General features: G+C 42.2%; 1 protein-coding gene across 6 annotated transcripts in view; it reads right to left on the bottom strand.

Moving 5' to 3' along the window:
- klhl4 (kelch-like family member 4) overlaps positions 1-17,975 on the bottom strand; it is a 36,547-nt gene that overhangs the window by 15,755 nt on the left and 2,817 nt on the right. Inside the window, exons 1-3 of one of the 6 annotated variants that reach the window (XM_037076896.1) lie at positions 17,084-17,258; positions 10,210-10,676; positions 474-641 (exon numbers count right to left, since the gene is read on the bottom strand). In XM_037076896.1, coding sequence (XP_036932791.1) covers positions 474-641; positions 10,210-10,670 — 629 coding nt within the window. In that variant the 5' untranslated portion in view covers positions 10,671-10,676; positions 17,084-17,258. Of the gene's footprint in view, positions 1-473; positions 642-10,209; positions 11,455-17,083; positions 17,259-17,975 lie in introns of those variants that run through there. The other 5 variants (XM_037076897.1, XM_037076899.1, XM_037076900.1 and 2 more) reach the window with 5 other exon arrangements.

Raw genomic sequence — 17,975 nt, 5'->3', positions numbered from 1 at the left:
GCATATGCACCCAGTGAACGTGATGCCGCTCGGTGTTCAGAGGATGTCATGCGATCTGTTCGACTCAAGCCGCTCAACCGAGGCCCGGATGCCCCAATATATCGACACCTCCATGCAGCGGATCACAGTGTTCCTTCGAGTCTTAACGTAACGTGGAAATGAGGAAGGGCAGAGGTGTAATTAGATCACAGCAGTGGATGTTGTTTTGATGCAAACCAGTGAACACGGAGTTTGCATATTTTTTCTTGTCAAGAGTCACCTGGAAATCAGAAGAATCTATTTCAAAAGGTTGTTCAATTATTCCTCAGATGGTTCGGGCTGACAGAATATGTTTCAGCATGCAAGCTAATGTCCGGACAGAAGACTGAACACACACATCAACAAATAGATGAAGTGAATCCACGTGAGCTCCTGAATTCGATGCATGTGTAATTAAAGGAATCAGAGCGGACAGCGGCAGCACAAACACCAACCTGTGAGCCGGTATCTTATGATCCCCGGCTATCAACAGGACGTCACACAGCTGCTTGTGCTGGAGGTAGGTCTCCATCTTGCGGAAAGTCTGTTCCGCGTGATTTGTCGCCTGGAAGAACTCGTCGGAGGAGTTGGTGTTCATCCTGGTGAAGGTGCTCAAAGCCAACCTGTGTGAAGACGAGCAAGGTGGGAAGAGGAGAACAGAGATGTTGCATGAATGAATGATCGACCAACACAATGAATGCTGTCTGTGTTACTATAACATCTTTGCATTCGTGTTTGTTATGTTATTTCACTTTTCCTTTATCTGATAATTTGGACATTGTAACATAGCATGGAGCACTGTATGTTGTCTCTACTAAATTAAACGTACAGCAAAACACTTTAAAAGCTGTAATATGTAGGATTTTTTGTTGAAATAAACAATAAAATGAACACCAAAATGTGAATAAATGACATCAGGATGTCTACATATTGTGAGGCAGAGTTAGCTATGTTAGCATGCTAACCTGCTAGCTGTGCCTGCTCGTTACAAAGCTACTGTGCTAGCAGTGTAAACACCCGTACTCCCCTGGTGCTCGGGTAACTGAGCTAACTTGTTAAAGGCAGCTAAAGTTAACAGCAGTAAGCGTTTACTCTGATGACAGACTGCCCCATATTTGTTCTGAGTACAAATTTGACAGGTAACCAATTCTTGCATGTTGCACCTTTAAATTAAATTCCTGTATGACTCTCTGTATGACCTCTGTATGACTCTCTCTGTATCTCTGTATGACCTACATAAGCAAACAAGACCATAACCATGAAGATCGGCTATTTCTGTATGATATTTATATTCATTCTTAATGCATAATCACCAGGTCAGATTCTGAGGTGAAACTTTTCTTTTTGTGTGATGAGGATAAATTTAGGAATTTCACATCCTGTGGAAAGAGGCTGCGAAGCAGTCTGATGGTACGGCACGGCACTTAGACACAGTTTACTTTGTTTCACTCCCATCATCTTTTCTCCAAAGTGGCCAGCAGGATAAACTTAAAATTTCCTTGCAGTAGTTTACCAGAATAATAATCAAGGTTGTGTTGAAGTAAGCTGGGGATCACCAGGGAAACAAAACATGGATTTTCTTCAGCCAATAATATAACTGTTAATTTCACATTTTTTGCATTTGAAAGAGAAATTACTAACCTGTAGTTTATGCAAGCCTAAAGGTAACAGAGACTGAGAGCTAGTGAGAAAAGAGAGTTTATTATTCCGTAGCTCAAATAAGATTTGTTGTTGCTGTTGTTATCATAGACTTTCCCCTCCTCTCTGAAACCCTGCAGCATATGCATTGATCCACATGGAGCTATGTCTCCTTAGAGCAACTCTTTCCCGTACTTCCAAATCCCAGTTAAGTATAATCTGCCAAGGGTGCAAAGAATTGGAATTCTCTGCTGACACATTCTGTGAATTTGTCTTAACGCCTCAAAAACACCCTGAAATCACTTCTTCTATCGAGCCAATACCTTCCAAACGGTTTGCCATCAGAAACTGGGTCCAGTCTCGCTCTCCTTCAAGTCTAAAGGCTCTTTTTGAATATTGCTTGTTTTCCTTTGTATGAATTATTTGTTTTATATTTTTCTATCATGCTTTTTTGTTCATACTCCGTGAAAGAAATCATGTGCGTGAGTGTGACCTCATCTAATTCATAATACTTGTGCAATAGACGGGTGTTTCATGAGCTCAACTGCTGTCAAGTAATAACTGTTTCTATGCTTTAAATCTAATTCATACACATTTCTGTTCTCATAATCGCTGCCTGGAGACACTTCTTCTTCTCTGTATTGAAAAAATAACTTTAGAGGAGCATGCTGCCACTGTATTAGCTGAGTTAAGTCACTGAAAGCAATTTGAATTCATACAGTTGGCTGTGTTTATCGCCTATAATTTCACAAATACCCATAAAGAGCTGTTATTATAAATTTCCCAATATCGGAACGATAATTATTCAGACCAGTTTTAATTGCGCATCACTAACACACACATGTTGTACGTAAGAAATAGTAAGCAAGTAAACAATTATCACTAATCACCTAAAACACTCCAGGTGAAATAAACAAGGACATTTCAATTTAAGGTGACAAATTAATAAACACATGAATTAATATCACTCGCTGTTTCGTCTGAGGACATTATCATAAGTATGGAATAAAGAAAAATGTAAAATTCAAAAGCTGAACACAGCAAGATAAGCAACAAATGACTGCAGACACAAAGGGCTTATTTGGACACATGGCACTCCTGAATCCTTCGCTCCCTGCAGCCTATCTGCATCTTTCTTGGCGCTCTAAGCTGAAATTAAAACTGTTACTGACTAAACTCCGTACATAAGTGGATAACTAAGCGCCGAGGCCCGATGGGACGAGCGGGCGCTTCAGTCTATGCAACAGCTTTCCCAGACAGAACGTCCCTGTGTCTGTGTGAGCGCGTGCCTTTGTGTCTGTTTCTTGTGTGCAGCTGCATATCTGTGTGTGCACGTGTGTTTTCCAAAAGACGGGGAATTAACAAGTGAGCAGGCCGGTTCCTCGCAGCACTGTGACCAGGCTGAGTCCCACCGTCCCCACGGGCTGCTAGATTACATGCTGTTTTACAGGAATCCAAGTAATCCCTCAGACTCATGGCAAATAAAGCAGCCCGGCCGCTCGGTGTCCTTCACAGAGCGAGTCCACTCATTGACATTTAGGGTTGTTTGTTACGCTGCATAAACAGACCCAAGCTGCCACTCTGGGGGGAATTTAACCGTCATCTCATGGTTCTTCTGCTGCGTTAAGCTCAAGAAAAAAAAAATGTCAATGCTATTTAAAGCGACACTTTATGTCCCCGCTCATTACCACGCGCGTGCTGATATGAGAGCTGCACAAACTAGTAAAATTACCGATCTGTCAATACGAATGAACTGAAAAAAACCCTGTAATGCTTGGCAGCGCTCTGTATTGGCACGCATGAAGATGGATAACCCAGGAAGGATGGAGGGGGTTGTGGCCATTATTGATGTCCTGATTAACGCACTATTACAAAGTTTTAAGCCGAGTGTGTGACTTTCCCCCCTTTGATTGCCAAGAGCAACAACATCTTCCCTCAGGGGATTGTTTATATTGCCCCTCCGGTCGCTGCACTATCCTATAGTCTAATCTTTATTGGGAGACTTTCTACTAAATGCAAGCGTAATTTATTGCCCTGTCACGATAATTCCCCACTGACTCCAGAGTCCTGGAGAGGAACACCAAACAAGACTGAATAAGCAATGGGGCCGTAAAACTGAGATGCATTGCCTTTGTATTGGCTCCAAGGTATGCTATAAGGATTTTTCATGCCTACCAATCTCTCCGACACTAATTGCTTTGGTATCACGTTCTAGGGAGCAGTAAATTTCTCTGAGGTGTATATTTCGCTTTCAGTAGAGGGCTGAAGCATCAGAGGTGTAGCCCAATTTTATTGGGGCACTAAAGCCCCAGAACACCTTACTCCAGAGAAACTGCTGTAGGGACACTGCTGTGTATTGCATATTACTAAGCATTTTGAGGAGGACAAAGCCTATAGATTTATTCTGTGCTCTACAAACTACTTTAATGTGCCAACTTGCATTCCTAGAATAATGAGAAAGTAAATCAAGGCTGTATTAAAAGAGGAGAACAGAACGCTAAGCTTTTTATTTCTCATCCCACCTTACCCTACAGTATATACATGACATTATCTTCAGTGAGCACACAGCAGCTGAAGTCTTGTCATTTGCTCCTCACACCTTCGCAAAGATATCACACCAAAATGTGGATAATTGGATCTAAAAAAAAAAAAAAAAAAAAAAAAAGCATTACAAATTCAAAAATCTGTGCCACAGATGTGAGGCAGAGACCATGTGGATCTCGGGCGTGTTGCCTATTCAAAGGCTGCGGAACGGAAACAAGAAATACACAATGACACGCAATAATACAAGCGCGGTGGAGTTACTTAAAATATCATGTTTAATTTCCCTTCCTGTCTTCCGTCTGGCTCCTTTCCACACTCAGACTGCCCTCCTAGACGAATCGTCGGACGATTCAGGATGTGCTTTTCATCAGGCCAGATCAGCCCCTGGCTGTAAAGGTGGTGAGTCAGACATGTTGCGGAGATTCTCAGTCTTATTCCAACTAGTGTCAACTCCATCCGTCTACAAGAGGGAAAGTCGTGCCTGCTTGGGCCAAGTGGGAAAATGTCTCTTTCAAAATGGATTAGAACAGCCATTTCCCCCTGAAGGCTGCTGAGTAGCTTGGGTAGCTGTGTTGAGAATCTAACAAAGCCTCATGCAGCATGTGCCAAGTCTATATATTCCATGAGATCTTTATGCCTGTACTTCGACAGTCGGTGTACTGCCGCTCAGCTTTGTGTAGGGAAAAATATATACACTGACTGTAATCACTTGATCCTGGCACTGAGGCTGAGACGATAACTGTGCTGAAATAGATTTTTTTTCTCTCCCTGCATTTTTCCTATCTTACCGAGGCTTGCGGCAGACTCCCTCTGATACCATTGTTACACCGGACATACCTGCTTAATATTGATAATGGTGGAGGAAATGTAGCTGCAGACAGACAGACAGAATGTCTTTTGAAATCTGCTCTGAATGTGGCCAGCGGGCCCTTTATGTTGCAGAGTGCAGAGCGAAATTGCCACAGCCGTTAACAGAAATAAAATACTGCCTTATTATAGCTTTTCCCCTTAGTGTCAACCAAAATGGCACATGCTGTAAAAAAAAAGTGTGGCGGAGGAGTCGTGTCAGCACAACGTCTGTGATCACATCATTAACATCTCAGGTGGGATACCGATTCCTGTTTTGAATATTAAGGAATGACGTCAAGAGGAGATTAATCTCAGAGAAAATGAAAAAGTATCTGTTTGTTTAATGATGACATTCTGCACACATAAATGAGATATCTGTTCAAAGCCACTGAGTTAATATGTCGTGGGATGAATATATTTCAGAATTAAAGTTACATTTTTTTTATGTTGTTAGGCGCAGCATATTAATACCGGAAATACCTTGAGAAGGCGCAGGCGGTAGATTAACTGTGATCCCAATGCTGAGCTTGGTGCAAATTGTAAAATTGTGTGTGTGTGTGTGTGTGTGTGTGTGTGTGTGTGTGTGTGTGTGTGTGTGTGTGTGTGAGAGGGGTTGGGGGCGTCGTGTAAGTGAAAAATGTGCAGATCTTTGCAGAAAAGCTCCCCACTGCTTTGCTGATGGCAGGTTAACTCACACAGCATATGAGACTGTCATCATTGTGGGACTGTCTATAATTTATTTACATCCGATGTTGGCGGGTAAACAAATTAATCCATATTATTAAAGCGTGTGGTCTACTGTAGTCGATATTTGGACCCTATATGCGTTTGTAACCAATCTAGATCTCTGGGCTTCTAACCTTGTCTTGATATGTTCATGTGTATCCTGAGGATCCTACAGTTATTTCACCTATATTTCAATAATTTAGCGTTTTCTCAAAATCCTCCCACATCCTTTTTAAACCTATGGATATAGTCTAAACACCGTTCCATTGCTGAATATATGTCTGTGTTTATACTATCACATTTCAACTTGATCACAGTGGTCCATGCCTCTGTGATTCTAACTCGCAGCGTATGAGACCATCATCAAGTTATTCATCTGATGTTGGCTAGTAAACACATGAATCCACGTTATTTAAGAGGTGGGTCCTGCGTCACATGCGGTACTGTACGTATTGGATATTTAGATATAGGTAGATCTAGATCCTGTGTGCATCTGCAACAAATCCAGCTCAGTAGACTTCTTGAGACTTTACAATCTCAAAGGAGCAGTATGTAGCTTTGGGGAAGATATTTTAATCAGAAGAGAAAGATCTTCACTGACTAAACAAAACAAGCATTTTTAAACATGTTTTTTTTTTTATTTGGATGGATATATTCTAAACATCTCTCTGTAACTGAATGTATGACAATGTCTATACAATTCCATTTTCAGCTTGATCACAGTTGTCCATGCTCTATGACTCTTTTTCGATGCAAATCACTGGATGAGAGTGCCTCAGGACACTGTTGAACTCAGTCATGGCCCTGACTAATAGTGCCCATGTAAAATTCATAGAAAGCTGTGTCAGGGGTTATTTTCTTTGAATTAGTTCCATTTGGAGGAGAAAATGACGGATCCACACTTGAACAGAAATGAGGGAATGTGTCCAGCATGCAGTATAACGCTGCCGTATCTCCTCTCACCACTGTTCAAAGCCTTTTGCAAAAGCTAAAAAGAGGTGCTACTGAAAACTCTGGCTTGATCTTTAGCTTCCATCTGAGATGGCCTCGCTGCGAACAGAATGCTGATTTGGCGAAGTTAGAGAGCATTCAGAATCAATTATGTGCGATCACAAAATCTTCCAACCCCTGAGAATGTCGCTCGGAGATTAAAACAGATATACTGTGTTTTGCAATTTACGGCATCCCGAGGATGCCTCCGCTGGACGTGTCACACACAGATCGAGACCCTATAAGCCTTGTGGTGTTATGAGGCATCCAACAAACATCTGAATTACTGCTGTTGACAGCGGGAGAGGTGGTGGTATTTCTTTTTCCAAGGCGGCAGAGAGGGAATTGAGATATCATTCAAACTAAAAGCCTGCTGACTGGAGCCTCTGTTAGTGTTTATGTGGGAGAGGTCAGGGTTTCCATTCCATTCAGGTTAACTTCTGTCATATATTCTCTGCCGACGATAGGGAGCGGTTATTTCGATGAGAGTCATGAGGATAGAACAAATATACAGTATATAGATACAGTATGTAGAGGGGTTAGGGGCAAGGGTGGGAAACAACATTGCATTATGTCCCACTCATTCCGCTACGTTTGATTTAACAGCTCTGCAGCCACGTGTCAGTCGGTCAGATGAGGGAGGTTGAAATGAATTAATCATTTTTTATCGTCCATAATATGAGGGGAATGTAATGTGACGAGGAAAAATGAGAGCTGCTCCGTCCCTGTCGGTTGTCTTTACAAGCATGTTCACGATTTGTTTTAGCTGTTTAGACGCTGCTGGACTTTGGATTTCTTTGCTGTCGGGTTTGACAGTCCGACGGGTCTGACTTTAGGCAAGTTCTCGATGGCCTCCCTCTGCTATCGCTAACATGGACAAACGACCGGCTTCTAGCACCGACACAGAAATTCCACCAAGGCCCCTTTGAGCATATCGACATCAACACATCAAGTCAAGCCAAAAGTATAATGTCTACATTCACCACTGTATTTATTCAAAAAAGGGTACAGCCATGAGTCAGGAGGAGCTGTTTTTATTGATTTTGTCAGTTAGTTCAGTTATCGAAAAAACAATCTTAAATATTAATACCAAAAGTGAGAAACCAAATCAGTGAGAGGATGGAGGAGACTGAAGGCATGTTTTCCCTTGAAGACATGGTGTGAATGAAACTAATCACCGAGGGGCATGTTCTGCAAAATGACTGACACGTATTTTCCAACTACAGAGGAATGGCTACAACTTTTGTATTTTTCACAGCCGGCAGATCTCATTTCTACATTCAGCCTGAGGGATTGTGACAAATTATGTGTCAAGGATTTATGATGTGAGACGTAATAGGGCCACCCAGCTGGTGGAGTAAATGAATGTGCATATCTCAGTGACATCCACATCCACATCTGCTTAGCCGCCGATGAACATGCAAGCCGCGGTGCGTTGCACAGTCGTTGGCCTAATTCACTGAGCATCCATCTACCAGTGCACTGCTTGCCCAAACATTATTTACAGAATATAGTCCTTACAGTTTTTGAGTGAGTGCGGTTCTATTTAATGCAACATGACTGAACCTTGAGTGAAAAGTGTCATCATGTATTTTCTTGTTAACTGCTCATGTCAGACATATTTTAGCTGCCTCGTTTCTCTGACTCATTTTCGGTGTAATTCTGGCTGGAAAAAAAATAATAAAACCCATAAAACGAGACTTTTAAAGTCAAGATTCCATCGCTGATTATTACATTTGTGAATGGATATCACCACAATCAAGCACAGCTGAGCCGACGATATACTTTATGGTCCAAGAGAGCAGAACTGTGTGAATATTTCAGTATCATTGTCAAAATATGACGGCGCTGCTATATTTTACATGGCCAGCGTGAACTCAAGGTCCTCCCGAGAGCTGGAGAGTAGCACATTTTCACTGTGAGGCACATCTTTTATGCATGTACTTTTTACACACAGGGGCCCCAAAACATGAACATCTGCCAATTATGCCAACATGAAGAGCCGATCGTCCAAACTGTATCTTAACTTGGAATAATTCATGCTCACTTCGGGGGAACTCGAGCGTCCACAGCCCCGTGGCGTTCATTTAATCCACTACAGCACATTTTTTGGGGGGGCTGCAGAATGAGAGTAGGTATTGGGGATGATCTGCTCAATTGCGGCGAGCTCTTCAGAAAACAAAGGGGACGGGATCACTTTCATTGTTCATTGCATCACCAGGTGCACGGAAACAAAAGCGAGGCAGGCATCAGCTAAGCTTGAGGACCAATCACCTTAGAATGTCACAGACAAGATAAAAGGAGAGTTGGTCTTTTCATCCTTGATGTGAGGTGCTTTTAGTGTTCTGCCAGGCATCACACACTCTCACACACACACACACACTGTTACACGAGCGCGAATACGCACACACACCCCTAACCTGTTTACTTCCCGGAAGAAGATGTAGGATCTCACAGAAGACGGGGGGGGGGGGGGGGGAACGCGAGCGTGAAATGCAGTGGGAGGGATTTATAGCTACATCTGTGACGTTGAGAGTTTGGCATCAGGGTATGTAAACAGATTTTGGTGGAACATAAATTAAACAACCTGTGCCAGCCACTAGCTATAATAGCTTTTGGCTTATAAAGTGGTTGTAGTGGCAGTCTAGATAATTCATGTGATTGCGCCGCTTCCTCTTTTTATAGGTCCAGTACGTGTTATGTGATGTCATGGCTCCTTCCTGCTATCCACTTTTTCTTTTCTCTTTTTTTTTCCTTGTTTTTACTCTGGAAGAACGTATTAGTGCAATGTGTAAAAAACTGAATACTCCGAGGAATCAGCCAAAGTCATACAGACCACAACACAGGCGAGGGAGCAGAAAAAAGCCCCGGCTTTCGGCCCACTGAATAATTAAAAGGATGCTTTATTGGTTTATCCTGCCTAACATGCTGTGGACAATGAGAGTGAGCTGTCCCCAGGTGAGCCACAGTGGCAGCTGCAGAGTTTGTGTAAATTGGAAAATGATAGCTGGGCAGATAATTTAATCCTGGCTTAATCAAAGGATCTAGATTCTGGATGGCAGTGCAAATATTGAATTAAGTTAAAAACACTGCAGAGGTACAGCATGCATCGAGTCTCAGAAATGCTTAAACACAGATTTCAGGCACGAATGTTCTGTACTAAGTAAGCAACGTTGGGGTTTGTGCTCATCTTTCCAGATCATAACCATACTTACTTTTTAATCCTGTGGTGCTGCCTAAGGCGTCAGACTTTCTCAATTAAATGCAGATTTGATTTAGCAGCTATACTTTCGCCATGAAACGTCAGGGAAGCAAGCGTTTCCCAAAATAGCATCCCATAATCTGGCTCCCACTGAGTGAGTGTATGATATGCAAAGTGACTGATGTGGCGCCACATAATAAATCTGTGTCTCCCAAGTATCCAACACCTCGTAACAGTCATACCTCTCTCTGGCCTCCACCTCTGCAGGTTCTTCTGTGCTGCTTTTCACGTCTTCCTGGCCGGTGTTGGCATCCTCTTTCCTCGTGGTGCTCGGCGACGAGCTGCTCTTTGAAGATTCCTCGCTGACCTGGAGACCCTGGATGGTGTTCTGCTGATGGTTCCATGATTGATGACCTGCTCTGACATAGACAGGTGTGGGCCCTGGCGTTGGTGCCAAGATGCTGTGGACCGGGCTGTTTGTCTTCCGGAGTCCTCCAACGCCTCTCTCCCGCGAGTGACTCTTCAGCCGACCCTGCACCGGCGTCACTCTGTGGTCCAGGCCATCCTGTTGGATGTAGCCTCCCACCCCTCCAACGCCGCCGCCTCCGCTGCCAGCCGAACCTTGGGATGAATGGCTGAACCAGCGCCAGCGGAGCCTGAGGATCTGCTTCACGTCAAAGTCCTTCTTCCCCGACACAGACATCCTCCTCTGGGTTTGGAGACGAAGGCGATGGTACGTGGAGTCCCCAAAAACATGGAGAGCAGAGGAGAGAAATGCCTTGGTTTCAGTCCTCACTGACTATAATGTGCCTCTCCTCTTCCGTTATTGTCTCACTACTATCATGACCACCCCCTCCTCCTTCTATTACTCCTCCGTTGTTCTTTTGGTGGAGATGGAAAGCAGTCCTCTGCAGCTTTTGTTCCTGTGCCTGAGAATACTACCCTCCCTCCAACTCTCCCTCTCTGTCTTTCTCTCTCTCTTTCCCTCCTGTGCTGCTGCTGTTTCTGTTTGCTGCTGCTGCTGCTGCTGCTGCTGCTGTGCCACTGGAGCTGAGTTAATGCACATGCATGATCCACACTCCCTCCCCTTCGCCTCCCCTGTTTCGCTTTCTCTCTCTCTCCCTCTCTGCACACACACATACACACACACTCTGGGAGATAGACATGTATACTCTGGAAATAAAATGAGAAAATCTCCCAAGCCCTGCCCAGTCCCCTTTTGCCGCTGTTCTGTGTGTCCCTGTGTGAGCATCTGTATGTTTGTGTGTGTGTGTGTGTGTGTGTGTGTGTGTGTGTGTGTGTGTGTGTGTGTGTGTGTGTGTGTGTGTGATAACACTGCTGTCTGCTCTTGCTGCGAGGGGGGAGGTGGGGTATCATGGAGGCAGGATGATGAGGTCACACCTCCACAAAGTAAATCACCGCTTGCTCAAGGAGGGAGAGAGGTAGACTACTAACTACACTGTACTATCGGGATTATTAGCAGGAGTGTGTAATACATTATAAACGAACGCGGGCACACACGCATGCTAATCCATACGCAGAAAAAGCAGGGAGACGTTAATAACTCTCATAAATAACCAACATGCATCACTCTCAGAGGCGAGTGAAATTTATCTCAAGCTAATACACAGTCTGCTTTTCTCACATCAAGCAGGATCCCACGGGGGATCGGCTCAACATATGTAGCCATGCGGAAAAAATATTCCCCTTCAGTCACTGTCTTGAAAGCCCCCTGTGATTATAGGTGGAAAACTACATACTGATGAACCTTCAAGGTCAGCGAGCTGCCTCTTCCCCTGGTCCGGGCTTCAGAAAAAACACTCTTTTACATTTCAAAAAATAGATCTCCTGCTCCTGCATAAGCTTAGTGCTGCTGCACCGTCGCAGGTAATTGAGCTACCACAACTCGCACTTCAAAGGCAAGAGGACAGTGGAACATCGCACGAGGTAATTCGAGGACATTTTGATCAATGCTGACAGCATCGCCGGCATAGGAAACGAGCTGTACGGTGGTGGTGGTACACTGTTGAGCACTGATCATCCCTCATTCAGTTTGCAGGATGGTGTGCACGGTTAGTTTTCACCTTCATCTGCTCTTAGAGTCTTAAATCTTGAAACAAAAACTTAAATCTCTGCAATTTAGACAAGTGCGAAGGGGAAACTTGAGGTAGGCATGGGACAAATTCAAAATTTCAGTTATCCTGGACAAAATAATTATCATCAAAATATGCTTAAAACTCTTGAAAGGGTAATAAAACACACTTAGTTAAAGCTGCTGTATGCACTGTTGTTGTTCTAGCTAACTCTCTAAGTCACCATGGCTAATCACTGGAAGTGGCAGCAAAATGGAGTTCTCTCTCCTGATTGGATAGAATGGGCAGGAATACAAGATTTTATTTTATTTTTTTTTCTCTTTTACAGCATGATGGGGGGGAAGAGAGATATGGGCTACTGACCAAACACTCTGTAACAGTGATTACTGTTGTAATGTAGAGCTAACTCACACTTATTGGAATAAAAATATGTATATATCACTTCCAGCAGCTTTGAACCACTCGCCTTTACATTTTGCTGTGAAAGAATACTGTGCTTACAGAGATGGGAGTGCCAACTGTAGGTGTTGGACGCATTTCCATACATCAACTGTAGCTCTTTTTGTGGAGGATACCATGAGCAAGCTTTTCAGTCAGTTGTGGTGACAGGCTTAGGATATTGGAAAGACCGGAAAGACGAGTACTCCACCCCTGTGGCAATTACAAATGAACTGGAAATCTATATAAGTCTCTGTCTTAGCAAGCTAGACAGCCTTTTCAAGTCAGTCATGTGAGGATATTAACGACTGTCCCAAATCATGATTATCAAGATGATGGATTTCATCAGGGTTAACTTTTTCGTGTTTATTAATTTACAATATTTGCTCCCAGTGCACGTACAATGAGAAGACTGTTGGTGATGTAGCAGACAGTGTGTGTCCAACACATCGGTATATTCTGAATGACAAGAAACACCCAAAAGACCGGTCTATGCCAGCAAAGAGTCCCTGCTGTGGGCTGTTCTGTCTACACTACTGGACGTGTAAATTTTGACATTAGCCCAAAAGTAAAATTTCAGCAGAGATCAGTTAAATGATGCTTTCATTGTGAACACATGAGGCGAACCACTGACCAAGTACCGTAGTTTTGATATTGTGCCATGTTAACAGGTTTATTCAGAAAAGCACTGTATTAAATTTTTGGCTCTGCAAGTAGGCCATCACTATACTCATAATATTATTAATTCCACTACAGGAGAGACTCGATCAGAGACGTTACAAGAGAATAGACAAACCAACTAAAGCATTTTGAACAGAAAAGCCCTTCATGCCAGAGATGGTGGTTATTTGACACATATCCAATCCCCTTCCCCCAAAAGTCAATTGTCTGCTTCATAACAGCCCAACCTGGAAACATATTAAGCCAATTGTGTTTCAGTTGAGAGTCACCACATTTTCAACTGATTTGGTGTTAAGTAGAAGCAGTTGTAGAGCAGCTTACAATAAGCATGGAAGAGGAGCATATCACAGTAATTAAAAGACATTTTCGCATTCGTTCAAGTGCTCTGGCGAGCCATAAAAGAAGTCGGTGATGTAAAACCTTGTGCATGTGGAAGTGGAAGTATAACCTTATTTTCAAGTCATCTAATTTCCTTTTTGATTTTATCTTTTATTAGATTTGATTGCTGATTCTATACACCACTGAAAATGCAGTTATGACTCCATCCATAATCATTTAGATAAGAGCTCGGTTAATAAGGCCTTTGAGGTAAAGAATATATGCATATATAGCAATCGCCACTGGCAACCAGCCAAAATAAGTTGGAAAATATCAGCGTAAATCGAATGTTGTGCATTCTAGATCTGGGTGTTTAAGATACTTTATCATCATCATTTGTGAAAGGAAACCGTATATGCCCATGGGGCGGGAGGTAATTAGATTTAGAAATGGATTGTGAACCATGAAAGACTGCGTAACACAACAAGGCTTACCCTACCTGTTTGATACTGCATGGCATCTGGTCAAGACTCGTGGATTTCGACATCGGAATGAATCGATCGGTGTTAATGTTCTGCGCCCGAGCTCCCTGTTAACACTGTGGTTTCATGGTTTTTATCATTACACGCTCACACACTGACATCATGACATTTCATACTTGTGAAATAGATTAACACTGCTCGTTCCTCCTATCCACTTCGATGGAAGAAAAAAAATGGTGAGAGGAGCAACTTGCACTCAACCTGCTGGAATTCAGTATTGTACAATCTCTCATCCGCCTCCACCACCTCCCACTGCAGGTTTGGAGGAGTGGAGGCAACCTGCTATTGTGTCCACGAGTATCTACATTAACCATAACTGTCGGTGTTATTTAATGGGAACAGGCTATTGATCTGACCTATGAAAGACGTTTCTGTACTCACAGACTGCACACCGCCTCTATTCTCCAACTATAAATAAAGCCGAGGATGACACTTTTCTCTCAAAAAAATGCTCGTGCCTCGCTGACAGAACCATTTGTGAGTGAGTTACAGCTAAATAAACTTACTATAATTAGATGAGAGTATCGCCTTTACATTAAGTCTTCTTGTTCTTCACACGTGCCAAACAACAACACAGAAGAGACGGAGATTATGATGACTTGGGACACAGGGATTCTCCCACAACTACTGTAAGATCAAGAAATACGTGTTGCGAGATGCATTATTCAAAACAAACTGTATGGTACACGCTGCAGGAGACTGACAGACTGCATGAAGTGTGTGGATCATCCTTTGTTTATATCCGAGTGTTTATGCTAATGATACAATAAGGATGGATAAGCTGCAAACACAGTGGAGAGGCAAAACACTGAATTATTAATAGGAGTTTTATCCATGTACACAAATATTTTTTACATTGTATAATGTTATTTTGGAGCCCAAAACAGCCAGTGTAGAGTAATAAAATATGCATATTACAAATAAAGTTGTAATTGAAAGGGTTTATACACATGCTTTGAGTTTGTGTGCAGCATAGCTTCAGTTTCCTTTGTCTGAAAAGGAAGCCATCTTGCTTTGCTCTGCCTTAGACCTTCACCTTTTGACATTTACTGTTTCACAACCGGCACAGCGATGATCTTTAACTACATGAATGATTTTCATTCATTAAAGGCAGCAAGACCTTCATACGCTGTATTTATTGATCATAAGTTTGAGTATGTTCCACACATTTTTTTATGGAGGTTTATTTAAGTGATGCTGTAACCATCTAATTTAGTGCTGCAATAACATGCAATACATGATGTTTACATTGTACAACTCTTAACTACAGTCATAAAAATGTAAATAATAATCCTACTGAACTGAACAAAGGGACAATAAGGAATGTTCTCGCCCGTGATACTGACCATTTATGATTAAACAATCTAACTGTGTAGGCTCATCGATAACTAAATGTCAATAGCTGAAGGCGTAATCTAATGAAAACAGCCCTCATTGAGACTATAAAATCCCCTCCTGGTTTGTATATTGCACAAAATTCTCCACATGCATGTATTTCAGTCCAGGAGGTGCTCAGTATTTCTCTGCAACTGACGTCTTTTTAAATCCCACACAATATGAAAGGTGCTTTATCACAATATGATCTTCAAATGAAGCTCTATATGTTCTGCACTGCAGCCAAAAACACTTTCAGTGTGAAAAAATAAAAAGGGAGCAAAGAATGTGATTTCCCCCAAATTCATCTTATCAGTGAAAACATGCACACACTGACGTTTATCAGTCCTTTTTTTCAGCTTCGATGCATTATCCACCATTACACGATAATGGACTCTCAATGAATGAATTGCTACATCGAATAAATGGGGTATTTTGAGGCCACTATCTCTAGGTGTATCATGATATTTCAGGCCCATTAGAGTGAGATACGATCTAATGTATAGTAACAAGCCATCACACTAGGCAACCTCTTATATTCTTGCAGGAGTCAAGGACACCATCTGGCTGCACTCCGCATGACACATGAGATGTCAGATGTCAGACTGGTGTGGTAAACCACATTATCATCCAACATCTGCCTCCCCAGTGAACATACCTACGTGCCTAGACAGCTATTTTTTGAGTGTGGAAGATTGGGATATTTTTCCTCGGTTTGCACTAGCTATCGAGCTGTAAGCTAAATACCTCAGGTGTCTGTCGTCGTCCTGTAAATGGTATGGATCATGATAAGGGGATTGTGATATATATATACATATTGGAATCAATGAAAAGTGAACTGATGTGCATACATCACATTCAGGCAACGCTAACTGTCTAGAAGTGTTAAATATATGTGTATAGTTCACATTTCATTCAAAGGGTTATACTGTGGAGTCATCTGGATAAATGCGGGATACTCAGATGAATGGGAACTCACCCCCAACCCCGAGCTACAACTGCGAGAGCCTCGCAAATATCAACTAAATGCTCCAAGGACAGATGGAGGAATGGCCTTGCATGTCAAATTTTATGCCACATTGAGCAGTGATATTTCAGACATTATTGACCACCGACCATATTCATGAGACAGACAACAGGATACAGCTCAGCATATAAAAATGCAAGGATAAACACAACCCCACACACTAACACGTGCTCACGTATCATATTCATACACATAAACGGTGACTTGAAATTTAACACGTTATGTAAAAATGCTACTTTTAAATGCAAGGATGTTTTGATTCTTTGCCGTTACATCCCTGACCTCGCGTGAACACAAACCAGGATGCAGTAATGAGATGCTGCCTTTCACTCACTGCGGAGGTAAGAAGAGACGAGCTGGAAATTTACGAGAAAATTACGTTTAATGTTCCATGTATGGCCGAACAAGCAGGCGAGGTTACTGTACTTCCTGAATCGACAACATACACACACACCACTTTGGGCACATCTGAACACAACCAAAGACATATTTTAACCAGAATTCATTCAGGGTTTTTTTTAATTTTATTTTTTGGTTTTATTTTGTCTACTGATCTGATTTGTGCTACTGGTTAAACTTAAATCTCTCTGTCCATGTGGTAATCAGTAACAACATTTCTTACAAACGTAATTGATCTTCTTACCTGAGAAATTGACTCTAGAGTTACTCCTCACCATTCACGCGCTGGAATTATCTTCTAAAACGGATGGCAGGTGAAGTCAAACTGCCTGTAATCCAATAACTCACAATTGTGCAGGACTGTTCCAACTTTTTCTTCACCCGCGTCCCTCTTTCAGTACAAAAATGTTTGCCTCGCTAGAGAGGAAGGCGGCACTTTCCTCTTTTAAAGGAAACTCCAGATGAGTTCCTTCCTCTGCTCTACAACAACAAGTGCATTCAAGCAACCAGGAACACTGGGATCACATCCTGTCACTGAAGCAAAACACCGCTTTCACAAAGCCCAACCCTACAAAAGCACTTTTGTTAATTTGTTTTAAGGTGACCAAGATCTCTCACTGCTGCCTGATTAAAACCATTATTACAGACGGGAGTCCATATCTGTGTTTTACAAACATAAATAAGTACTAATAATGGCAAATACAGAGAAGTCAATAATAAACAAACGTTTGGATACTGAACGTAAATATGCAACACTAAATGAATCTCAAGTCTGATAAAATATATAGTGCAGAGTTAAATAATCACAAAATTGCTCTGAAAACTATTCATAAGTCCTTGAAACAGCGGTGGTTTATTATCATTTAACCACTGGGTGGCGTATTCAACATTCCTTATAAGGTGACCTATTTCAAACTACTGTGAAGTCGTCACAGACGGTTAATGCAAGTTCAGTTGCTACGGTCAGGAACTTAAGCGTGCCATAAAATATTTTCATTTTGCCTCTGTCTATCTGCATTCCCAAAATTTGGGTAACAATGCAGATAAATGTCGACATCTGATGATAGTTTGTGAGATATATTAGTTAATTCACTTTCAACAATGCTAATGAAGAGCATGTGATCCATGTATATCAA

The sequence above is a fragment of the Acanthopagrus latus genome, chromosome 18 (assembly GCF_904848185.1).
Source record: "Acanthopagrus latus isolate v.2019 chromosome 18, fAcaLat1.1, whole genome shotgun sequence".
NCBI classification, from domain to species: domain Eukaryota; kingdom Metazoa; phylum Chordata; class Actinopteri; order Spariformes; family Sparidae; genus Acanthopagrus; species Acanthopagrus latus.
This window is presented reverse-complemented; position numbering and strand designations above follow the sequence as displayed.